Raw genomic sequence first — 27337 nt, forward strand, 5'->3', positions numbered from 1 at the left:
TATGTTTTTTTGTTTTTTTTAATGGTAAAAGGGATATAATGGTCATTGTTCTGTAATAGGTTTTGTGATGTTTTTGTACAAAAGATATTTTATTTTTATTTTTTTGTTACTAAAAAGATAATTATGTTGAAGGAAATTTTTTGGAGAATAGGTGCCTATGAGTTACAATAATTAGTATTAATGTAAGATTAGAATTGTATTTATAATTAATTTAAGAGATTAAATTTCAAATTGGTTATCTAATTTTATTACATATTGTGTTATCGATTAGTGACTCTAGACATTGATTGGAGTTTCCAAAAATATAAAGTTATAATCTAGTGTAAGTGTATTTTTATAATTTTAAATACTAATTAATGTGAATATCAGTCAATAGTACCCACCCTTCTCTTATACAAATTTAATTTAATAAAAAGGATATTTGTATAATTTAATTAATATGGACTTAGGCCAACACTGCCACCTTCCTCTCATTATGATTCTTTATTTTTATTTTTAATGACGACTAGCTAGACTGTAAGCCCCACTAGCAGGGGCAAGGCAAATAGCCTCTTTGAGCACATTATCTTGCCCAAATCCCTTAGGTACATGCAATACCCTACGAACCACACATATCAGGTAAGTAAGGAAAAATCCTTGTGAGTGGTCAATGAGTGGGTTTGAATCTAATGATAAGAAATCATGGAACCAAATATGTTTGATATCGCGCCACCAGTAGTTGCTTATGTTTGTCAATGGATTAAATAAGAAATTTATTAGACACATAATTGAATGGATCTGTCATTCTTAAGTTCCGGTCTCATATGATATCATATGTATTATTTCGAATTTGATTCAATAATTCAATATTTTGGGATTAGTCCTTGTCAAACTCGATTTTTGATTTATTTAACAAAAGTATCTCCATATACATCCATCTTTTTTTCTGAGGTTCTTGTTAACGTGTGCCCTTAATGCACACGTTAATGAGCAATAAATACACTTCGGAAATTAGATTTTGTATCAAAAATGCCCTTACAAAAATATTTTATTATCAAAATACCCTCAAATATTTATTCCCAGAATGTGTTTATTGCACTTTAACATGCGTCCTAAGGGCATACATTATTTACCAATCATCGTGTAGAATACATCAAGAAAACTACAATTAGGGAGATGGAGAAAGGAAATGAAAGCATAATCTCAAAGAACATAATTGGACACAATGGGAAGATAAGCTAAAGAGTAAATAAGAGCACAAATGTAACACGAAAAAAAGTATGGAGGGAGCGAGTAGTAAGGTCCGAGTCAATAAAAATACATTATGAATAATATAATATAATATAGAGAGCTTCTATTACCACACCAACTTTTACTAATGCACCACAAGATGTTTGCTAATTCTTTTGTGATGTACCTATGAATTGAGGTGGCATTAGCAAAAGTTGGTGTGGCAATAGAATCTCTCTATAATATATCTCAGATAGATAAAACATGAAGGATTGGGATCCGTAGACTCATACAAAAGAAACTCATATGTTCACTCATAATTTTGATCGTCTAAACACAAAATTCAATGGTTGAGATAAAAGATGTATCCCAAACATACATCATGTATCTCTAAGATTGATCCCAATTGTTAGGTGGGATTGTTAGTGAACATATGGCATGAGTCTACGGATTTCAACTCAGATATGAAATGTAAATATACATTTCAGATACATCAATTGGATACATTTCGGATCAAATTTGTTATGGACCAATCTGATCAGAAGATGATTGATCCAAAATCAAAATAATAAATTATCAAATCCAATTCAATTCTTATTGGAACCCAAATCCTTGACTTGGACCAATCAAATTTCGGGTTTGATCTCATCCAGATCATGGATCAATAGAGTTAGAATGGTGTGTCATGTTATGTACAATTTCTGGCCCACCATCTATCACTATTGATTGGTTATAAGTTAATGTGCGCCTATAGTTATCTTATGTAGAGCCTAAAAATAAATAAATGCGCGTGAGCGTGACAGACAGAGGGGGTGTCAATAACAGTTCCTCTGCTTCTCGTACTATACAGCTTTTGTTTTTTCTGCAATCAGAGAGAGAGAGAGAAGGTTTTCATCTGATCTGATTGGTTGGCACAGAGAACGATGGACAGGATTGAAAGTAACGGATCTGTAATTCTAAAGCCAGAAATACCGGGAAGAGTGAGATCCATTGGAGGTTGATGTTCTTTGGTTTCTGTGTCCATCAAATTTTATTAATGGACTATTGATGATGGATGGAGTGCGTACGTTTTTGTTACTGTTGTCTTTTTTATTGGGATTCTCCCCACCATCGCTATCATACGCACTAAGCACCGCATCCCAACCCCCACCCCCAATAATTGGAGCTGTCAAGTACCAATGGATCAGGTCCGGATCCGATCCAGATAATCTCTGGAGCTAAGAATTGGATTGGACCTTTGTGTTGGAGTGGATTTTATTGGATATCACTGTGAGTCCGACTAGCCTTACTTACTAAGTAAGGATTTTTCCCTTACTAAGGGTCCTTGAGTTCATCTTGTGATTCAAAATTATATGAATTTTGGTGCTTTAGGGTCGTAGAAGATAAAATTTTATGAATTTTGAAAGAAAAAAAAAAAAAACATTTTTCACCGTTGAATTTTAATTTTAAATTTTGAAATTGGGTAGAAGTTTGATAACTGTCCATTTTTTAAATCTTAGATCAAACTCAATATATAAATATATATTTCTAATCTGAGTTTTTCTATGAAATTTAGAGGGTTGTGGTGTTGGATTTTCTAATGTGATAAATTCATTTGAAAAAAATGACCCCTAGTAAGATTTAAAATCTTACTAATTTAGTAAGAAAAAAATGCTTCTCGATCTATCACTATTATAATCTAGATAAGATCACCCTCAAAGGATCGGCTCAATAATAAAACTATCAATAGAATTTACTCTCTTTGATTGAGTGGCCTCCTGACTTTCTTTATTGTCAGTTAGGGCATGCGATAGTAACGATTAATCCCATCCTCAAAGGATGTGAGATACCCTATGATGTAAAAAAAATACCAAAGTTTGAACTTACGTTAGATTGGTTTTAAGTCGAATCAAATTTAATAAAAACTTGAATCAAACTTTTGTAATGTTCAGAGGCCTTCATGACTCTTTAATTGACCCTTTAATTAGGTGGTGATAAATAATTTAAAAAATTGGGGTGCAATAAATAAATTTGGGATGCCCGTAGCAGCTCTCATTAATAATTACGGATGCCTACTTGCCTGGAAGTCGTTGCAATGATTGGAATCACTTCATTGGTTTCACATAGGAACAGATGTCATATCAAAGCTTTTATTTAGAGCGTATCGGAATGCCACGTGGCTCACGTTTTTCAAAGGGCCCACTAACCTCATCGAATGTGCAACGCGGATCTACACGTCACATATTAGCATCTCTACAATTTCTTATTTGTTTTTGGAGATGATTTTTCATGTTTAAATAGTGTGCAGAAATCATACAATTTATTTATTTTTTATCTTTAATGCGTGGACCAAACATCAACTTGATTGGTGATATCTGAATTTAATTTATTTTTATGAAGAGCTTGAAACCATTTTTTTTTCCTTTTTGTGCTAACTTAAATCCAATGGCTGAAAATAAATTTTTGTAAGTAGTTGAAATCCCGAGGTATACGATATAAAAACCATAAGAACCATAATGATGAGTATCTAATTATTCTTTGGACTTAAACTCCCACATAAATGTAGCATATTAGATATGTTTCTCCCAAACTCGAGGGGTTGGTTCAATCGTAATTTTGAATCCAATAAGCGGTGAGAGTCCGTAAGTTGTCTGTTCAATATCTAGTATAGCGACTCCTTAAGGTCATTTGGGAGGTCGTGCCCTCACTTACTTGATGCATGTGATGTGTGGGCACTGCACATGCTTAGAGGAGGGACCCATATGTCTTGGTCTATGCCTTGGCTCACTCGGTCCCGTTAATTGGACGTAAGTTCAAATACCTCGGTTACACAAAAAAAAAAAAAAATAAATAGATATGTTTTCCCAAATTCATAACATGTAAAGTTGAACATCAATGAAGAGTGCCACTACTCACCCATTATGCTCTCTTGTCTACAAAAAAAAAAAAAATGTAAAATTACTTAAGAGTACCATGATGAGAATTTTTTTTTTCCCTTTTTTTTTTGGGTAAGATTGGAAAATAATATTCCTCAGTTAAAATCTAGGAGAGTAATCTCTTAAGAGATTACCTTGTTGTGTGTGTCCTCCATATGCATGAGCCTTCTTCGATGAACACTTACCTCTACTCATTCATAATGCTCTCCTGCTGAAATTGTTTGGAAATTAACTTCAAGTTGTGCTGGAGTGACCTCAATATTGTACATCTTGAAGTGAAAGTGGATAGGAGTCATAGATGCTTTTTCACTCGTATCTGGAGGGAAAGTATCTATGGTTTCCATGCACTTTCATGTCAGGGTGTGAGATGTAAGGTCCAATCTTGAGGTCACTTCAGCATTATTCATTTACTTTAGAATACCCCACACATTAAGATAATCATAATTTATTTTTTTGTTTATTTATTTATTAATTTTGTGAAAGATTGGAAAATAATTTTGCACACTTAATAAAATCTAAAAGAGTAATATCTCAAATGATCACTTTGTGTGTCTTCCAAATGCATGAGCTTGCTTTGATGAACACTTTCCTTGTAATAATTTGCTTCTTGTCTAGTAATATAGAATGTATTCTTCTTGGAGGGTTGCTATTTTAACACTAATTCATATGGTTGGATGCTCCTAATTTTTCTCTTTCTTTCTCCCTTGCTAATAGAAAATGGCCAAAATACCCTTATCGTCAATCTGTTACAAAAAGAAATAAAAACTTGATTTTTTCCCTTAAAATTCTACAATCTTCAACCTTTTCAATCCTCAAGAGAATTTTTTTTTTGGCAACCTCAACTTTTGTTCTTCAAAAACTCATGATATTTCCTTAAAGTCCCATTGTCTTTCTTTTTTTCATTTTTTTTTTCCAGGCAAAGAGGCAAAAATTCCATGGTCTTCAAACCTTGAATTATTTGAAAAAAGAATAATCTAGAATAAAAACTTTATTTATTTTCTTTTCATTGATTTAAAAGAGGAAAAAATAGAGAAAATCAATTAATTGACCAAATCGTAGCAAGAACAAGTCGTGATCTTGTCACCAAAACCCAAAATTGAATACAATTATGGTTCTTTGCAAGAGGTTAACTACGATAATATTTTTTTGTCATTTTCTATGATCTCTCAAAGAAGACCACTGTCAAAGGGTTTTGCCATCAGTTTGAAAAAACAAAGAGGTACTCAAATATTCACCAAAACCTTGAGGAGTTGGTCCTAATTACCCTAATGTCTTCTCACTGATCGAATGAGATTTTGCAACTTTTACATAAAATTACTGCACAGTATGAAAGATATTAAAAGACCCATATGGTATTGATGAGTGTTAACTATATATCTCTTTCTTAGGTGCAGTGGGTTCCAGCTCTAAGGATTTGAAAGTTGAAACAAGTACTTCATGGTGGTGTAAGTGTGTAATAACTGTGATACATTAGTCATGATTTTCTTTCTTTCTTTCTTATGTAAGCTGTGCAGTCTTGAATTTTTTTTCTTGATGATTCTCCCCCAAGAAACCTTTTCCATGGTGGATAAAAATATATTATATTAGGGTTTGGAAAAAAAAAAAAGAGTGGATTTGCTGGTTTAAATAGATCTGATCTTTCATTGGTAAAGGAAAGAAAAAAAAACATATAATATTTGATTATTCTTTTGTCTTTAAAGGCTTCATGGTCCCCTACAAGGGGGGGAATAATTAAAATGAGGCAAAGAGAGGGGCAAACAGTGAAGTTTTTGTTTGTAGGTAGGCTGGTTAGGGACCATACTACTTCTTCATTACTCCTTTAAAGAAAACTGGGGATACTTTCAAACATGATAAAGTAGTAAAATACTTTCAAGTAGGTTGGAGGTTGGACTCCTATTTTGATGAAAAGTAACATTAATGGGGTTGCTTATATATGGTAGATAGTAAGTTGAAGCACCTGTACAGTGCATTTTTAATTACAAACGGAATTTTAATTTATATATATATATATATATATATATGAAGTTTTTTAGGATAATAAATCAATAAATACAGCTACCCAAGATGAAAATAGAAAATTCAAGACCACCAAGTTTATTCTAAACTGTTTTTATTATTGTTCTCTAGACCTTGGTACATGCATGGGATATGAGAAAAAATTGATCAATTATTCGAAATCTACTGAGAAAAGGAGTGCATGTGAAATCCTAGCTGATCAAATCACTAAGACAATATAAGATCAAATAAAATGCACAAAGAACAAGAAGATATATTCTGGTAGTACTGTAGAGATGAGAGCAATTCACTAAGTTGAGAAATCTATTACATCCTAGATTTCTCTTAGGGTGAATTAATATTGCATGAGCTGAATTTGAAGAATTTATGATTCCGGCTCACTGTACATTTTAATTACCAAAATGTGAACGGTAAAGAATTCGGAATAGTCACTTTAAAACCTCTGAATTTGTTACCATTCACGTTTTGGTAATTAAAATGAATAGTGAGCCAGAATTGTAAATTCGTCAAAAGTTGATCACTTTTTTGGTAAATAAAATGCCTCTCTCACACGTCCACACCATGAAATCCTAGTTTCCATTCTTTTCACTATTTGTAACCCTAAAATGTGTTACAATTGCCTAAAAACCAAAATCCAAAATTACAAAAATAAAATTTTCCATCACCAATGTGGACACTGAGAAGCCCATTTGGGTATAAGTGTACATCACTTTCTTGGTGATCAATCAATAATTGGATTCCAGAAATCTATCGCAGCTAGAGGAATTATTGTACTTATGTGTAGTAGTGACTTGAGCAGAAAAATGAAAAAATCCAAGCAAAAGTTTCCTTTTGAAATATCTATAACTCTATTATTGGCTACACTCACCAAACAAATATAGATCTAAAAAAGTTATACCAATCCTTTGCATTATGTAACCAAAACATTTGAAAAATAAGATTTACTTCTCCATGTAATGAACTATAAAACTTCTTGAGTTCGAAAGGTACAAAAAATACTAGAATGAAGTGAAGGGAGAAGTTTCAAACTTGGTTGAAAATTTTGAGAGTGACTTAATGTTGCTAACCTTTTGTTTTATTTTTTTCCTCTTTAGGAAAGAGTGGTATTTACAAATGAATCATGTCACCTGAGGAAGACCCCATTCTACTAGACACACCATAATGCTTCCTGATAAAATGTTCTTCCTGCCTATAGCATTAATGGAAATCACTGCATTTCTTTTTCATTATTTTCTGTTATTATTCATCACTAACAAATTTGATCTTCAAAAAATAAAAAAATAAAAAGGAAATCTTCAACATCTTTTTTTTAATTTTTAATTTTTTATGACGGGGATGTCTGAACTTATGTCCGATTAGGGAGGCCGGAATAGCTAGGGCCGGAGCCAAAGCATGTGGATACCTCCCCTGGGCACATGCAACGCCCTCAAATCACACGCACCGGGTAAGTGAGGGTGTGCCCTCTCGGGTGGCCCCGAGGAAATACTGCTCATATTGGGTATCGAACTCACAACCTACGGACTCTCACCACTTATGGATCCAAAATTGCCATTGAGCCACCCCCATGGGGTTAAATTTTCAACATATTGATATATGAAATTTAACCAAAAATCATCCAAATTACAGCTTGAGTTCCAAAATTAATTCAGTTCAGTTAGAATTGAAGACTTTGGATCTTAATTTAGTGTTGGAAGAGATTTTAGAAAGTAATGATGAAGATAGGTGAACGTCTCCTGACATTTTCCATGATTCAGCTAGTTGGATGTTTGAATGCGAAGTTAAATTAACAGATTTCAAACAATTGTACTAAGACTTCACGAATATGTAATGATGCTCAAAATACTTGAGGTTTGGATTCAAGAACACAAGAATAATGATGCACACCTTATCAAGAAACAATTAGAAAGAAAAGAAAAAAGAATCAATGGTTTCTCTTGTTGGTGATGAGCATTATCAATCAAACCTATTGTCACTTCAGCTCGACTGTGTCACAAAACCATGTTCATGAATCAACATATACTTCCAATAAAAAATCCCACTAACACAATTTGTCACTTCATTGAGGAATGAGAACATTTCAACTTTCAACAAAGCAAGGCAGAATACAGTAATTTGCATATTGCTCACGGGAATACAATCTTTCACAAACAAATAAATGAGTATCACAGAAACTAAGAGAGATGGCTCAGGTCGATCGAACTAACACAAAGAAACTCCTCTCTTTTTTTTTCTTCTGTTAACTGTAAATTTCATCAACCAACAAGAGAGAACAAAAGGGTCAAAAGAGGCAATGCAACCTACCTAAGAACCAACAGAAAGCAAAGGAAAGAAATGCAAAGAGACTCCCCACGAAAACGTCAATAGTAATACTTGTATCACTTAGTACTCGATTCAATTTTATTTAAGTAAATACATCTTATGCAAAGAGAATGGTACATTTTGCACTGGGCATCTACATACAAGTAATCAATCAAAACAAGGTTAAATGGAGCGACGATTATCAATAACAGTACCTGTAAGCAATTCACTCAAATCAGCAAGCAAGGTCTATTGTAATAATTGAATCCAAATGCTAATAAAGTAAAAATTAATTATATATATAATTATAATAGCTTCTTTATGTTTTAAAAAAATGGGTTTGGTTGTGTCAAAATTCACTGTTCTCCATTGTCTAGCCATCAGTTTCTATAAATAGTGCATGTTACTAAGAAAAGTCTATATGAATTAGACAGGCTTGGGGTATGAGTTGTGTCACTAGCAATCCACATCTTCTTTCAAGTTGAAATCTAGCTTTTAGAAAACAGCAATAAAATAAGTTTAATTAATAGGATTAAAAAACTAGAGGAGTGTTTGAGGCTATTGGGAGACCTATGAATCATTATAAGTTTTATAAACCAGTATAGCTTGTACAAGAGTTGATTAAAAAAAGTTCTAAATCTTCTTCTGAAATGTAGCTTTAAGGCTTGAATATAAATACATCTGACAATTATGTTAATAAAGCAAGTCTCCATGACCAATGCACAAAAAAATGTCAATAAAGCTTTAGTAGCTAATATAATGAACAATTACCTTTCTTATATAGGACGGTAGTAAGACTCACTATGATTTATGGAGCTGAATGTTGGACAATCAGAAAGCATTATATTAATAAATTGAGATACTAAAGATGAGGATGTTGAGCTTGATAAGTAGAAAGATTATGAATGATAAAATTAGAGACAAATAGATTTGGTAAAATGTAGAAGTAACTCCAAATAGGTGATAAAGTAAGAAAGTCGACTAAGATGGTGTGAACATGTTTAACCAAGGCCAATTATAGTTCTACTTTGAAGAAATATTCAAGTTAAAGATCCAAAAATTAAGAGCAAGCAGAAGAACCAAAAGAACATGGATGGAAACAGTAAGAGTACATAAACTCACTCAGTAACAAGAGATGTGGCTTTGGAAAGAGTGAAATAAAACCACAACATATTGTTTAGCTAATTAACCCCAAATCGTTGGAATAAGGCTTTGTTGGTGGTGGTGGTGGTGGTGGTGTTGTATCTCACTTAAGAATATATGCTTGAAGATGGACTACTTCTCCTTTTAGTATTTACTATGAAATAATGTCAGTATTTTCGAGAGATTCTAATATGATCAAAAGGAGTTTTGCTGGTAATAGATGCTTAATACATTAAACTTAAATAGAGTTTATATAAATTAAGAATTACTTAATTCTAAAAAGACATGAAATCCTTGTCAATCTAACTAAATAATAGAAGAGAATCCTTATTGATCATCATCTAACCCTTATTTTGATAATTTTCCTAATTGATACCAAACCCTAAATAAAACACCTTCTATTGTTGATCTTCCTAATGAAAAATCTACACATTATTCATTCTTTCCTTGCATACATGACCCTTTACTTAGTACCTTTCTTAAAAAAATCATTTGAGTACATTATTAACTCTCCTTTCTTATTAGAACATTTCATTTACTTCTAATTTCTCTTTTGTTATGTAAGACAAACAAAGTACCCTTAGTCATAAAATCATACAGGAATACAACACAACCAAATCTAACTTACTTTGTGCATAAAATATCTACATATCAAAGCAATCACCATCTTCAATATTCATTTGAATCCCAAAGCATTTTCTCTGAATATTTGTACTTAGAAACCCTAGAATGGGTTTTTGAAAGAGATTAGACACAAAGCATTGACTCTTTAAAGGTTTTCAAGGGTGGCTAAGCTCAGTGTACGAAACCTGCTCATTTAAGGGAATCTGTTTTTCCAAAATAGCTTTTTTTGCATCAAATTTCAAAATGAGAACTATCAAGAACTAAGGATAAAGAGAAAGTAGGAAGAAGAAGAAGAATAAAGATCCTATATACCTTTTAATGTTCTGCAAACCTTCTCTGTACCACCTGTAAGTCTGCCCAACCTATCACCGACAACAACAACAACCTACCCAGATAATAAAAACAAAAGAGAAGAAAGAGAGAACTATGTTCATCAATTCCAAGTTCTAGCTGTGTTAAAGAAAAGTTTAATACCCATTTAAGAACAAGTATGAGAGAGAGAGAGAGAGAGATTAAAGAAAAAAAGGATATATTTGACAACCCAAAGTTCTTCCAAACTATCAAAATGATGACCATGGCAAGGATACAAGTTGGGGAAATTTGGTTCTCAAAATGGAAATTTGTGAAATGATGGTGGCAGGCATGATATTAATATATATATATATAAGTAACTATATATGAATCATAAACAGTTAAAAAGAAAACAGTTGGATGTGGTGGCACCTCTCTTATGCTCTTAACTCCTCAAAAACTCTAGACCTTCAACCAAACCCATATACATATAATGTGAAAAATTAATAACCAAGACTTGACTTCCAAGTCATCCAACATTCTTCTTACTCAGTATTCATAGCAGTTGGGTATGAAGAGTGAGTATGATGCCCTTTGTGAGTGTTGATGATCTCATGATCTTCTTTTGATTAATCTCAGTACTCAGATGTCCAAATCCAACGACAAGGATTGTTTACCTTCCTTCGGCAACTCAATTGGAATTGTGGGTATTGGGGCACCATTGTAAAGTCTTAATTGGAGAGGAAGATGGGTAGGTGGAAGCTGAGGAGATTGTGAAATCAATGTTGTATCTTGTATTGCACCACCTTCGGGGTCCTCCGATGTAGGGAAGTCCATGTTCACACCGAACAGCCTAAGTCGCTTGGCCGCAGCCTTACCATGGACCACAGGCACCGGGTTGAATACCATGGACACATCTTCCCCAACGTCTTGTGGGGCTGATGATCTCAAGTAATAAATTGAGTCTGAATTTGGGTCTACGATGTTGTAACCATAGGTGCTACCAGCGTAACTATTATGGTGATGGTGACGATGATGATGATAATGTTCATAATTCAACTGTTGTTGCAAATGCATATGGTGGTCCAATGGCATAGACATGGGCATGGTCGGTGGCATGACTAATCGGCCCCATGGAACGGATCGGGCCAAGGGGAACGGCACCGGTGGCAATGATGGGTATTGATCCGATGGATTGGACCTTCGTTTCCAATCGATGTAAAGACGATCCTTGCCTAATTCACCGGCCCCACGCTCGAACGACACAATATCACCAGCATAGAGCTTCTTCTCCTTCACAAATCGGCTCCACCCTTTAGTCATCACATAGCTTTGGCTACTATTCCAATAAGAGTATCGGAATCTCCATGGCTTCCCACTTCGATCTTCAAAACATAGAAGTAGTCCCTTGTCACTTGCCGATGAATCTAATGGGAAGTACTTCTCCGCGTGTTGTTTAGGTATAACAAGGCGGTTTAGCTTACCAACATCACTTGGAGTTACAACCTTATCGAACATGTGTTCTTTCTCAATACACACGATGTCGCTGCCACCGACCCTACCACCACCATCGGATTCTCCCTTTCCATTGTTGTCGTTATACCTCGGCGACAACTCCATCAGCTCGGGCTTATGGTTGAAATCAGATAATGACAACCCTTGGTGTTTGTCGAAAATTTGTGATCCCCATCGATGGTCCGGTTGAGAAACGACGCCTTTGTATTGAGAAGAAGAAGGATGAGAAGAAGATGAAGAAGAAAAAGAGAAAGGGAGCTTACCCATATTTCCAATTATCACTTCCTCTTCTTCCTCATAACTACTTCCTCTTCCTTGAAAAAACTCCATGACCCACCTTGAATTTAGCTTCTTTGTAATGGATCTAAAAGGAATATGAGAAGAAAACCCAGGGAAAAAATAAAGAAAAAAGTGGGTTTTCGACTTCTTGGTCTAATAAAATATTAGAACTCTCCTCACCTGTGATACTTCTTTCTTGGTTTAGATTTCTTCAAATTTTCAACACCCAAATGAACCACTATAGATCTCTCACTTCAATGACAGTCGGTGCCTTCTTCTTTGACTAAGAACACTAAGACCCATAACAAGACAAGCCATGAGAGAATCAAAGAGTGCTAGTGTGGTTCTTCACCTCTTCTTGTTGACCTTGTGTAGATAGAGAGAGAGAGAGAGAGAAGCTTCTCAAGGATTATGAGGTTTTTTTCCTTCCTTCTTTAAGACAAGAAGAAAGAGGGGAGAGAGAGAAAGAGAGGAGAAAGAGAAAGAGAAGGGAGGGAGTAGAGAAGCTTTATACATAGGGGCCCATGAATTATCTGGTTGGGTTCATGTGAGCTTGTCCTTTCATCATTTTAGGCATCGATATTTTTCTTACAGATAATTAATACTCAAAAAGCCAGTTGTTCAAGAGAGCATGAGCTTGTGATGGATTTTGCCCTAATGAGAGAAAATATGAATATTAATACTTATTTTATCTATTTTTATTATTTTTCTAACTAAGATATGTATGATTAAGAGAAACCATTCGATTATAAAAATAAAATAAAAAATCAATTTCCTACAAAATGCTCATGAGAAAACTATTTTTCTCAAAAAAAAAATGTATATCCATTCATCTACAAATTGTATTTTCTTGAAAAATTATTTTCCTTCCAATTCTCTCCCCCACACACACTACCCACCCCCAACCCAATCATATGCATCATTAGAAAAAGAAATTTGTTTTTAAAAGAATGGAAGAGGTTTTCACTTGCTTTGGAATTTTGTGATTTTAGTTTGTAGCCATTGAAATTTGTACAGGCATTTTTAAAGAAACTATCGCCACACCAACTTTTACTTACAGCTCACCAATCCCTTTTCAATTGTATGCAGGGTTATAAGCAAAAGTTAGCGTGCTAATAGTTTCTCTCCATTTTTTTAGTGGGAAAGTGTATGGAGGGTTGGTGAAGTGCTCTTGCAAAGAAGGAATTAAACCCTTGGCAGGTTTGCACACTGAATGATTTGGGCAGTTTTCATGGGCACTATGAACATACTCACAGTTGAGTGGATTTAAAAACCCATGATAGCAACTCCTGGTGCCAAACCATCTTTTTATTATAACACACCAATCCTAAAATTAAAATTAAAATTTCTATGGGATGGTTATCACACACGTCTTCATCGAACCCAAGATGGGAGAGAGTGTCAAAGAGAGCACGAGAGCAGCCGTCGAAAAGAGGGGATAGAGAGCAAGAATAAAAAATGAAAATAAAACCGAGGGAGGGAGGGAGGGAGAGTGTTTGTCGAAGACAACGGGGATCGACACATCCTACATATTATTATTTCTAAATAATTAATATTTAATTTCAAAAAATTATGGATTTTTAACCATTGGATTGCTTTGTTAATTATTATTTTTGGTTGAAGGTGATCCTATGTATAATATTATATGCTTTAATACAAAACCACTCTTGTCCAATAATTGCATGTGCCCATTGATTCCATGTGGTCCAGTTGATCTATTTCGTCTTGAATGAGTCCCAAATGCCATATCATGTTAATGATCGTAGCGATTCAATTATTGTCGAGTGTCCTAAACAAGTCATCAATTTTAATTTCTTAGGACCAGTGGATTGAGTATATACACAAGTAATTTCAAAGCCACCCAATGGATTTATTATAACCAACTCAGGGTTTATCTTTTTTTTTTAAATCATCGACCACATGAATGTGTGTCTTACCTTTAGATGGACCAATCTCTCATCATGATCATCAATATCTTATTTCAAAGATTTGGGGTTGGTGATACTTACTTGGACGGGGTCAATGAGCGATCATGAAGGTCCATGGCCTAGGCTAGTGACCTTCATTGCATTTCGGAGCGATCTCTACGTCATTATTTGTTGTTGTGGGGGTATGTGTTCTTGCGACCCATGCCCCTTTATCCATAAAAAAAGATTTGGGATTAGTTAAATGAATTTTATTTTTTCATTCCACTTTCTGCATAGCAACATTTATCATGATTAAAAAAATTCAAATCTAATGGTCAGAAATCATCAATTACATTGAATTTAAATAATTAAGTATATAGGTATGTCAAAGGAGTTGAATTTTTCTTTTTTTTTTTTAAGAATAAATAAAAATGAATTAGAAAATCAAAGGATTTTAATTTTTTTTTAGATGAGAGTAACTTAATAGATTACATTACCAACCATGAGACAATTCCCTTAGAATAACTTCTTTTAACTCTAACCAACATCTTTGGAACGTTCTTTTCAAACCAATGCCTTTAAGGCATTGGTTCAATTTTGCCTATTGGCACCCTATTTTTTAACACCTTTTCTTTACATCTCTTTGAAAGAGTGGGAACTCTTCATTGTTTATGTATTATTGGAGTTAATCTAAGAAGATAAAAGAACTTCACTTTTAATTTATTTTCAAGTAAATATTGTGAGATTCTTAAGTCTAAAATATCATTACATTTAAATTGTTCTCATTATTTATTATTTATGAGATATATTAAAAGAAAATGCAAAATATTTTTAGATTCACCATAAACAAATATTAAAGTGCTACCATCTTTGTTATAGATCATTGTATCCTGGAGACGAACATCTACGAATTGTTGACACTATAACAAGGGCAAAAACTGTCTTAAGGACATCATGTTCAACGTAAAGTCTTGATCTTAATTTATTTCTACAAATCAATAAATTCTTTTAATTTTTTTTCCTAATATTTTATTAAGATTTAACTTAATTTCTCGTTTAATTCTATACTTAATTTATTTTCTTAATAAAACTGAGTTACAACCAACAAAATGATGGGTCCAAAACTCATGAGATGAATTGATCAAATAGACCAAGTGACGTGGAATTTTTGAATTGTCGAATCCTTGGATATTTAAGTATCTTATTATAAGTATCTATCCTTAAAAATTCTAACTTACAACTTGCAAGTACTCGTGTCCCAAAAACCATGACTTCCTCCGAACACGCCTAATACTATTAAATGGGTCCCACTGCAGGTAATTAAAAGAAGGAACTTTTTTTTTGATTGGGTGATCAAGTTATATCAACCAATCAGGATGGGACCCATTTAATAGTGAACCATGTGACTCACAGGTTGATGACGTGTCCATCAGCAATAATGAAAGTATTAATCATGTCTTCAAGAAAGCAAACATGCCGCAGTAACCATGCAATGAACTAAGACACATGGCGTAAACATGCTAAAAATATATGGAGCAGTGGTTCCTAATCCTGGAAAAAAAAAAAAACTTTTAAGAAATTAAATTATATGATTTGAAAAAAATATATTTAATTTAAAAATAAATAATATTAAATTTATATTATTTGATAAATTCACTTAGTGTGACGTTGACACATGTTACCTCGACATACAAGAAAGAAATTATAATTCTTTATGCATCTTCGTAATGAGATTTGAAACTAACTCTTATGGAGATGGAGTCTTGGATTGATTGAGCCCGTCGGCCCGCCTAATATAATAGGGTTAGGACTTTCATATTGAGCCTACAAAGGTAGGGCCGTGCTTAATATTTTCAGCCAGTTAAATTTGGGTTGGGCTACACGACCCACTTCTTAATCTTAATATTTATAATATATTTAATTATAAAAATATTTTTCCAATAAAAGTGAAATACATTGTCTAATTACAATTTAACTCTCATCCATAACTATAACTTCGATTAGATAGTCTTCAAACAATGCACACACAAAAATATTTGAAAAATGTATTTTTTTTCATTAAAAATATTAAATTTTAATCATTTTATTTGGCCTGAAACCGTTATGGTCAGGCTAAGGCTTAGTCAACTTAGACCCGATATTGTTATAAAGCTAGTCTACTTATAAACTACTTCTTTAGGGCCGGGTTAGGGCTCAACCAAGCCTGACCCGAATCCGCCCATTGACACCCCTAGTATTGGACAAGTGATTAACGAGCAACAATAATTGTTATATTAACTCTGAAGATGATGGCAGAATCACAAGCGACTATTAATGATTAGAAATATAGCATCACCAATCATGGAGTTGTCATGGAACACAAGAGAGAATTATGATCATAAAGAAGTTGCCAACTAGCTTAGTTGTTGAAGGTGCCACCTAACTAAGTGATAAAAGCTTGAGGAGAGTTGATCCCATGACCCAGATTCAAATCTCATTGAATCCATCTTCACCTCCATCAACATGGACAGAGTTAGGATTTTCTGCCAATGGGGGCTAAATTGAACTCGATGACTTATAATTACATGGATCCTTTACATATATAGAAATTTGTTTCCAAAATGCAATGATCCATATTTTTTAGATGAGTTTGATTATTTATCATAAATAACTTATAATTGGAGCTTTTGCACAACTTTTATAGACCCTTTGCCATGCTTATAGAGCAAGAGTTGAAGATGACATTCATGAGTGAGGCATTTCACATTTTAAATTTAGCATATTTAATGCACATTCAAATTAGTCGATGGACATTATTGTATGAGATCTTGATGTTGAATTTGAACTCGATGAGGGTTATACGATAGACAATAAATATTTTGTACACTTCCCCTTTTTTTCTTGGACCTCTTTTAAGTTAGATAGTCTTCCATGTTCTGAGTGTGGTTCAAGTTTAAATAAACAAAAGTACATGTCTTTCCCTATAAAAAAAAATGCAATATCCAAATGATTAAAAGACATTGAGGGAATAACTCAATGACGATGACAACTAAATAACTTAATTGGTAAAGTCTATGGATGATGATACAAAAGACTAACATTCAGTTACAACCATCATTGAATTACTAATCTTGTTAAAAATAGGCTTATTGAGAAAATTAAAAAAAAATATAATCTTAAAATCTATAAAATGGAAGAAAAACGTCTAGGGTAAATAACAAGATAACCAAACAAATTTTACTTCACACTAAGTGACATGGGCATTGATTTAATTTTGCAGGTACACCCCCAGCACCCAAAGAACTTGGATCGAGATGAGATTGAGTGGATCAAATCATTGTCGTAGATCATGGCAAAATACAATTTTTTTTTCCTTTTTAACGTAATGTGTATTTGTAAAGCTCATTTCTACCACAAGGGCATGTGTCCTTTCTAGTTCAGTGGGCCCGCTTTAAATATCAAACATCACCAAACAAGATCCAGAAATTATCATGCGTCAGTGATAAAGTATTGACCCAGAGAGTCCAAAATGAAGTTTTTGGTTCGGAGGGAAAACCTTGGGTATAGTAAGACAAGGAATTTTACTGTCAGAGTCCGATCATGCACTAAATCTTCGTATTAAATGCGTATCCACGAGTATTTATCAGAACAGCAGTGACAATAACCTTCTCTAACTCATCAATTTTTAAATAGTGAAATCAAATCAACTGAACAATTAATGCATTGAGACATTTTGAATCAAACTTGATTATTAGCATTAATGAGGTGTGGGTACCAAGGTAGAGTCAGCAACCTATAGCCAACTCACATCCTATTTGGTAATACACCTAAACCAACTGTGCAGTGACACCTATCTTAGACTCGAAATTATAAAATACCCTTAAAAAAGTTGAGAGGAGGTTTAGAAAAATCATTTTCTTTACATACAGAAAGGAGATCTGCCCTGCAATTTACTATTCATCATCTTTTCAATTTCCTACCATTAATGTTTTCTTCTTACATATTTATTACTGACTTAATCTTTGGAGGACCCTTGACAGGCTCACATCGGAGCCTCATCATTTTTACTTCATCTTTCAAAGAACTAGGAACCCATCTCATCAACAACGTCCAAGGAGAAAAATCAGGGAATTAAGGGTTTAGAGAGCAAAGTCGAAGGATCACAAATCATTTGGTTTGTCCAAGAATTTTGCACATCTCTAGGGGTGATAGCCTTAAAATTTTTCCACAGTACTCTTATCTCTTCTTAGATATGTACTATTAAGGTGCACGATCATTCACCCAAAAATTTCATTTTCTTGAAAATTTTATTTTTGTAACAATTTTCAACCACATCCTCTCTTGCATTTTCATTTCATTCTCACTTTCTTGAGGAATCCCAAAGGATTATCTTCCTATTTCAACCGCTGGTTGGACTCTAGAATATTTCAAAAATAAACTTAATACATCTCCCAAAATCCAAGTCAACTCTGAGTAACAACTCAAATGGATTCGAGTCATAGATTGGGTTTCGATAAGCACCTAACCCGACCCAGACACGACTAACCGCCCCAGCTGTTACAGCCAGACTTTTCATCATGAATGATTTCAGAGACCACTTTGTTAAAATGGAATCTCGTTATTGCAAAGTAACAGAGCCTACGATCTAACGGTATATATTCCTACTTATATTGCATCTCGCGATATTTTGACGATATTTTGCATTATAATTCCCTACTAGTAGTCTTGGGCCACCCCCTACAGTCTAACCTATAAAGTGTGAGCTGTTGTACACCTTCGGGCCATCACACTTTGTGAGTGCCGACTACTCGCACTCTACGAAATTAGTAATACCTCCCTGTTAGATAGACGAAATTAAGGATAATCCTTGAAATTAATGCAAGATATGATATACCCCTCAATCTAAAATCAGCTTTATTGACCGATGTGAATTAGCTATAAAATTGTGATTTATTTATAATGTTTAAAACGCCCTCCAAGAACTTAAATTACTAAAATGTTAGTTTGTTTATAATAAAAAAATGAAAAAATATGGGAGAATCTACCAATGTTGGATTAAATCAAGAGAAATCATTTTCGTTGATATCAAACTTATCTTCTTTATTTGAAGTTCTTCACTCCAGATTATTTTTTATTGGACTGTATAAAGCATAATAGAATCTCCATCGTTATTTTGTTAGGAATCATCTCATTTATTATCCCTCAACCTTATTCTAACTCTTCTTCCCACTATTAACATATCTCCATTAAAATGTTGAAGTTGTTATGGTTTGTGGAGTCTGATGTTACTGGTCAGCAAGGAATTATCTTTAGAATAATGATGAATGCACGCGGTTGAGTACGTGACCGACATGGTAAGGACACAAAACCACACATCTTTTTCTTGTGTATTCCGATGAAAAAGATCTATGGTTATGTATCCTTGCCATGTTAACCCTGTATCCAACTTCGTAATAAAATCATGTGCATTCATCACGATTCTTATCTTTATTATTTTTACAATTTTTCGTCGATCGAACCCAACCGATGAAACAAAATGAAGGCTTCTAGCTATAATTTTGGATGATCTTTTTCCAATTATGTATGGTAATAGAATAGGTCGGTTTGCTCTAACTAATGCACCATTTTTTGCTCCATCCATGGAGTATATGAATTTCTTGAAATGTAGATAGACCAAAAGAAGGAATGAAGGGATAGGAATAGGAATTATACCACCACTAGCCCCCAAACCAAATATTCAATGGGTATTTTCATAATTTCACCATAAAGCCTAGCTATGTTTATAAAGATTATATAATTCTTTTTCTTCGGTGAAGTGGTGTAATCTGTAACAGAGATTTTTCTCTTCATGGCAAAGTTGGTGTAAATCCGTGGATGTATCTCAACCTTGAGGAAACCATGTAAATCTCTGTGTACTTGTATTTTAATTTATTTAATTTATATTATTTTTTATTTCAATTTCTTTATAAAAGTAATAGTGTAAAATCGAGCTCAAAACTCTCATTTTATGCAATAGTTTGTGATAAAAGCTGTAAGAGAATTCCTTCACATATTTTCAACTTTGAATCTCCATTTCTTGCAATTGATGATCTAGCAATTAATCATGGAAGATGGAAACATTTTTATCCTTCACCTCCAAAATTTTAGCTCTATCAACATTCGAACATCAAAGAAGTAAGGATTTAGAGAGAGAGGTTGCTGATGATATAGAGCTTTTGGTAAGAAATCCAATAAAACATTTTGTATAATTTCCGAATCCAAACTTTGTCACTATGGTCTATACCATGTGCTTCTTGGAGATACTATACGTACCTAATAAATCCACAATGCATGGCACAAATTCCCCTAAGATGATACAACTCTCATTCCAATTATTAGGGAAACGACCTTGGACCAACGAAGAAAGGATGACGAATGAATCTGGATAACAAGGTTCTAGTTCTTCTTTAGTTGGGACAATGGTGGCAAACATTCCAAACAACATCCATGACAGGTAAAACACGGACTCACCATAGTTGGAATGGCGATAGAATGTGTCGAGGCCAAAGCCTATATAGGGGACAACGTGTGTTTGGGTTACGTAAAAAGTCTTTGCAAATAAAAAGGCAGATTACTAGCACCAGCTGATAAGCATGTAGATCATCAATCCGAAATGATCCATGTAAGTACATTTCACGAAAAACACGACCTAGACATGTACAATTATTACATGTCGATCGGAGGCTTTTGCACACCAACTATAAGGGGAACCAAATGGGGGAAATTGTGCACAGTTTTTAAACTTCATTTCGTTACATTGCATATCAACCAACTTGATCATCGGAGCTACCTTGTAAGGAACACCACCATTAACTAGATGAGTTTGATTTCGTTGCCCGAAGCCAACAATAACTTGAGTTGTGAGTAGCAACAAAAAAAAACTTGGATTTGTGTTGAACTACGTTCTAATTATAATATTAAACATGTCTTATAGAGATCGAGTATATAGGACTTCCCGGTCCCCAGTTGTTCCTACATGATATATATTTTATAGAAAAAACACTCAAGCTTGTGACTAGGGTTTGAAATTTATATGGGTCATTTCTTAGGCTAATTTGTAGTCTTGTTTTTAGCTTGTACTCGATGGAAGATCTTTCTCCATGAATGTAATCCTCAGTGGGGAACAAGTATCTCTTGGGAATGTTTTTTTTTTTCCAAGATGTTATTGATTGTGGTCGACCAAGTTTTTGCAAAAAAAAACACTCCCAACTACAAATTTTCGCACCACATATAATTAGGCCTTTTTTGTAATCATTGTTAGTCAAGGTTTTTATGGTAATTGAGAAACAAAGCATCGATAAAAACCATGCAAGCCTGATTGATTGATTCACGAAGTCACCAACACAATGTGAAAAAAGGGCAAATTTGACACCAAGGTCCACTGAATTTAATTACCCTTCTCTCACGTAGTGTTTTAAAGGGTCACGTCGAATTCACCCCTTTTTTCACATAGTGCAAGCAGAACAAGAAAATCATGGATTATTATTTTTTTTTTTCTAAAAAAGCAATGGGTTTAGCGGTTTAGAGTGAATGTTAAGACCCAAACCAATTCTCTAAAAATACCTAGGTGTTAATGGATCGTAGCAAGTTTAAGTCTTAACCTAAGGATCTTAACAGTGAACGTGGGTTCAACGCCGACCTTTCCAACTTAGCTAAGTCCGCATTTTCGATGGAGAGTTTCCCTTATTTATATTGCACTACAGCCTATAGATGGCGCTAATGCACTGCAATTTAAGTGTTTAATTTCTTTTTTTACCTCTTGAAAATCCATTGGAATATCATCTCTTGATGACAATTATATAAATAAGTTATAACTAAATTAAAAGACAAAATAGTATTCCAAATTCACATACCCCAAGGGGTTTGCCTAGTGGCAAGCCGAGCCTTGATAAGCTCCTCAAGAAGGATAGGTTAAGTGTTCAAAACCCCACGAAGCTATGAATTCCTTGGTGCCACTTTTCAGGGTCTGGTTGACCCTCGACTCATCCAGTTGTACTTAGATCTTACTCCTACTTTCATTTATTTATATCATAAATGTATAGGTAATAATCAATAAATAAATAAATGCCATATATATGTGGTGCAAAATATATACATATCTAATATTTGTTATATTAATTAATAATATATAAATGTGAAAAGATTTTTTTGAACTAATGATGTGATTGCACATGGAAAATAGGGTGGAAAATCAATTTCCATGGAAAATGATATTTTTCAAGTGTTTAATTGCACATGGAAATGGAAATTCATTTTCCACCTCAATCAAAAAGTCCACCAAAACATGGATTTCACTTTCCCACCCATATGGGTGGGAAAGTGAAATCCATCCATATTTTCCATCTCAAATTTTTTCAAACTCATATCTTCTTCTTCACCACCACCACCACCATTACACTAACCTCGTCATCGTCACCATCACCGTCGTCGTCGTCGCCGTTATCACCATCTCCGACCACCTTTCCTCTCTCACTCTTCTTCTCCTTCTCCATCCCTCACCTCCGTCACCACCACCTTCTCCCCTCATCTTCTTACTCATTTACCTCCGTTGTCATCGCCACCATCGCCACCGTCGCTATCGCCACCACCGCCACTTATCTTCTTCCTCTCCCCCTTCTCTCCTCTTTCTTTCTCTTCCTCCTCTCCTTCTTTTTTTTTTTTTCTCATTTAATTTTTTCATGATTTTATCCAAGTAAAATCAAACAATAGAATTTGATTTTCCAACCCTACCTATTTTCCATCACAATTTTTCCATAGATTTCAAATTCCATGGAAAGTTACTTTCCATGCAATCAAACATACCCGTAGTATTATCAATTGTTGTTTTTCACGTGGATTGAAAATTTGGTTTAGAAGGAACTTCCAACTATGAAAGTGATTTTGGAAGAAAATTTGATTTTGTGAATGGAGGTCCATTTTTTCTCATTTGTCACACCTAGTCTCTTTCATTAAGAATTCTTAACAACAATTTGAATACGATTATATATATATATGGGGGCGGTTCAAGGGACATATATAAAAACATATGTAAAAACAATGATTTTTCAAAATATGGGTTAGAGGTTTTGGATTGAGCTGATTTTTTGCAAGAATGATCACTATGATGAGAAGATCATCCTCACAAAAAATCAGCTCAATCTGAAACTTCTAAATCCATCAAAAGTGATTTACAAATTATTGATAAAATTGGCAAAAAATCGACGGTCCACATTGTAAATCACTTTTAATGGGGTTAAAAATTTTAGATTTGACTGATTTTTTTTTTCCGGATGATCTTCCCATCATAGAGATCATCCTCACAAAAATATTACTCAATCCGAAACTTTTAACCCATATTTTGAAAATTTATTAATGTTACATTGTTTTTACATATGTTTTTTCATATGTCCCTTGATCCTTACCCTATATATATATATAAAAGAAAAAATGAAAAGAAAAAAAAAATGGAAGAAAAATAGAGAAACGAGAAAATAAGATATAACGAGACGAGAAATAGTTAGGTGCTCTTAGGGATCAAGAGCACCTAACGGGTCTCGAATTTCAAAAAGTGCTTAGTGAGACTTAGGCTATATTTTGGTTGAGAGAAGTCAGGAGAAGAGGAATTCATTAAGAAAAGAGAAGAGAAGAGAAACTCAATTTCTCTCCACCGTGTTTGGATTGATAAGAGAGAACTTGGGACAACTTTGAAATTTTAAAAAATCATAAAAGAGATTTAGGGACATAGTTGAAATTGTAAAATATTTATAAGAGTTTCTCTCCTTTGCTCTCCACTTTTGGAGAGAAAGAAAACTAATATTTTTTTCTCTCTTCTCACCCCACTTAACAATGCAAAGAAGAGAAATGGAGAGAAAGCCATTTATTTTCTCTTCTCTTCTCTCCTCTCCATTTCTCTCAATCCAAACACAGCATTAGGGTTGCCACAATTGAGTGTCAACCATGAAAAAAAAAAAAAAAAGAAACCAATTTGGTCAAAATAAATAATAATAAAAAAAATCTCTTTATCTATCTATTTAACCATTCCCACCGCCCTTCTTTTTAAAAGAATATTCATTTGCCCCTTCAAAAAAGAAGGGCGGTGAAATTACTTTCTTTCGAGTGATTTGATTCATCAATAGGGGACCATCCCATACCATAGGAAGTTGCTTCTTGGAATGCTGTCGTTCAAGCACAGGCTGACCACTGATTCTAATTTATAAATTTTCATTCGAATTTAAGAAATCTCATGTATAGATGATCAAAAAACTTGTGTGATAGATTCTCTTTTAAGATAATGCGAACTTTAAAAGAATATATAATTTTGGATGAATTATTAGGCTCAAGTATATCTTAAAGATAAATTCATTAGAAATTAACCCAATCTTGAAGATAAATTCATTAGAAACCCAATCGCACCCACATCTTTTGGAACCCATCGAATTAATGTATGTCCTAGATCAATTCCAATGTCTAATTCTTGGATTCCTTACCCTAATTTTTTCAACAATTTATATGCAAAATTCTATCTTCTTCTTTTTTTTTTTTTTAAATACATATCCTTTCTTATACCTTTTAGTTAGGAATTTATTTTGATATATGTGAACATAATACATGTAAAAATATGGAAACAAATAGTAACACCTAACTGGAAACTGATGAGAAAAAGTTCATAAAAAACGGTTCAAAAGAAAGGGTGTGATGGTAGTGTGTTTTGGAATAAAAGGCTATCAGTTCATGTGTGGACCTCTCTCTCATTTCACACGTGAGACCCATTTCTCTTAATATTATTATAAGGGTAATGCTGAAGTAACATTAAAATGTACATCAATTATACATTTTGATGTGATGGTGCACACATAACCTTAGATGCTTTTCATCAAGACGTGATTGAAGAGCATCTATGGCTATGTGTGCACTACCACATTAGAATGTCAGAATTGGTGTACATTTCAATGTTACACCATCACGACTCTTATTGATATACTATAAATAATTTTGTTGCATGTTTATTAGTAGAGACGTGTTGAAGTGATCTCAAGATTATACCTAATATATCACTTTCTTGACGTGGAACCACATCAGAAAAATTAGATATGAGGTACAATCTTGAGGTCACTTCAACATTATTCTTATTAATACCACCCTGACCTTAAGCAAAAAGAAAAAAAGTGCTATTGGCACCCAAACTTTTATTTATTACATTTTAATTAAAAATAAAGAAAATAAGTGAATGATTGAGAATAATTAAAAATTGGGGTGCCAATAGAAACTCTCTCAATTTTTATTTTTTGCAAGATTTCTATTTTTGGTTTTAGGGTTTTTTATAAGCCTAATCATAATTGTAACAACTAATAATTATTGAAATTGTTTGAAAGTGCAGTATTATAATATTTTTTAATGCTGAGATCATAATTTAGGGATAATGACTATAAAGACTTATTTTTTGAAAATATATACAAAAGAGTCCCTTCTAAAAAAATATGGACTCTTTAATGCTCTTTTATAAAATACTAGTCTAAAAAGGATTTTTGAAACGAAAAAAATTGTAACTACCCTTTCAATGATTTTTTAAGTTTAAATAAATGTGTTTATTTGATAATATTTAAGGTACTCCTATGTTTTAAAATTAATGAAAACCTCATTGATTAAGGTCATCTCTTACAGAACAATTAAAAAAAGATATAAATGAAAAAGAAAATCTTTGTTTTCTCTTCCTAAAACTAGTAATCTTTAATTCACATAGATGATGATGATGACTATCAAAACGATAATGATGGAGATGAATATGGTCATCATCACCATCAAAATGATTTGATCCATGTATGTTAGATTTATTAAAATATATAAATAATTATCAATAATTGAAACATAATTTTAAAACTCAACTTGAATATTCATCGAATTGATTCAACTAAAAAATTAGCAAGTCGATTTAAATGAGTCAAATAAAATTATATTAAATTTATGAGTTGTTTTTAATAAATAAAAATATTTATTTTTTCTACTTTTCACTAAAATATTAATTTTCAAATAAATTGGTTAAATTTTTTATTTGACTCGATATATTTTTATATTAAATCACTTTATAAAATTGTTAAAAAAGTATTTTAGATATTTTTCTTTAAAAAATCTTCAAAAGATTCTTAATAAGTTAATATTTTATTAAGTGGGACTTAAAAGGTCTGCATTATTTATTAGGGGACTATTCGGTACATATTCTCAATAAAGAGTCCTCACCGTCATTGTCGCTATAATATAAGTCAAATCTCTGTAACGTTTGAAGTGTGTGTTTTAATCTCTAATTGGGTATGTTAAGTAATTTAAGAAATTAGGTGTGATAAGTAAAAAAATTGGGGCGCCAATAGTAGCTCTCCACCACCACCTATATATCATTGGACCATCCCCTCGTACAGTTTGCGACTTCGCGTCTCTTTCTCTCTCTATTATATAGGATGGTAGGCCCTATCATTCAAACTGGGTCCCCCACCTAAATATATTGCATGCCTGAGCAAGCAAGTCTGACTCTAATTGCAGGCGCGGACCACAACAAATTAGTTGAACCATCCCAATCAACGCACGTGTCCAAAATCTTAAACCATCTTTTTTTTACTATATCTAGACATACCCTTCCAAGTTTGGCAAATATTTGAGATAGCCCCCTGTATTTTCAAATTCATGATGATACCCTTTGATATTTACTATAATTCTGCGTAGGCAAAAACAAAATATTACTGTTTTTTATTTTATTTTATATAATCGTGGGTATCCACACCCTTCGAGTAAGACTAATCTCATGGTCACATGCACCGCCCCCTCAAAAAGTCATACGTGCAAGTAGTTAAGTCGAGAGTCAACCTGACCATAGGGCGAGGCCCCAAGGAGTTTATAGTCTCATGGGATTTCAAACATTTGAATTAATTCATATACGATTTAAATTATATATTTGATGATAAATTTAATATTTCAGTAAGAAAGATAGATACCGATAAAAATATATACAAAATTGTTTGGATATAATTCAAGTTCAGCACTTCCGTAATGCCTCTTATAAGAAATCTAACAGAACTCACCTCACTATATCTACGATAATAAAAAATATATATTTCCCCCACTTTTTTGGGGAAAGATTATTCTTTTTCATATCCT

The 27337-nt window shown here is 33.3% G+C and overlaps 1 protein-coding gene and 1 pseudogene across 1 annotated transcript; one reads left to right on the forward strand and one right to left on the reverse strand.

The window, feature by feature from the left end:
• Positions 1 to 8144: 8144 nt before the first annotated feature.
• On the reverse strand, positions 8145 to 12800 carry LOC147390767 (B3 domain-containing protein Os03g0120900-like). The gene is made up of 2 exons (XM_086417160.1): positions 10518 to 12800; positions 8145 to 8380 (listed from the first exon to the last, which is right to left on the reverse strand). The coding sequence occupies exon 1, from the start codon at positions 12339 to 12341 to the stop codon at positions 11139 to 11141; it is 1203 nt and encodes a 400-aa protein (XP_086273286.1). The 5' UTR covers positions 12342 to 12800; the 3' UTR covers positions 8145 to 8380; positions 10518 to 11138.
• A 1491-nt stretch (positions 12801 to 14291) lies between these two features.
• Positions 14292 to 14428, forward strand: LOC147390768 (U1 spliceosomal RNA; annotated as a pseudogene).
• Positions 14429 to 27337: the final 12909 nt, after the last annotated feature.

The sequence above is a fragment of the Akebia trifoliata genome, chromosome 11, assembly GCF_017979445.1.
Source record: "Akebia trifoliata isolate Shusen 1 chromosome 11, ASM1797944v1, whole genome shotgun sequence".
In the NCBI taxonomy this organism is placed as follows: Eukaryota; Viridiplantae; Streptophyta; class Magnoliopsida; order Ranunculales; family Lardizabalaceae; genus Akebia; species Akebia trifoliata.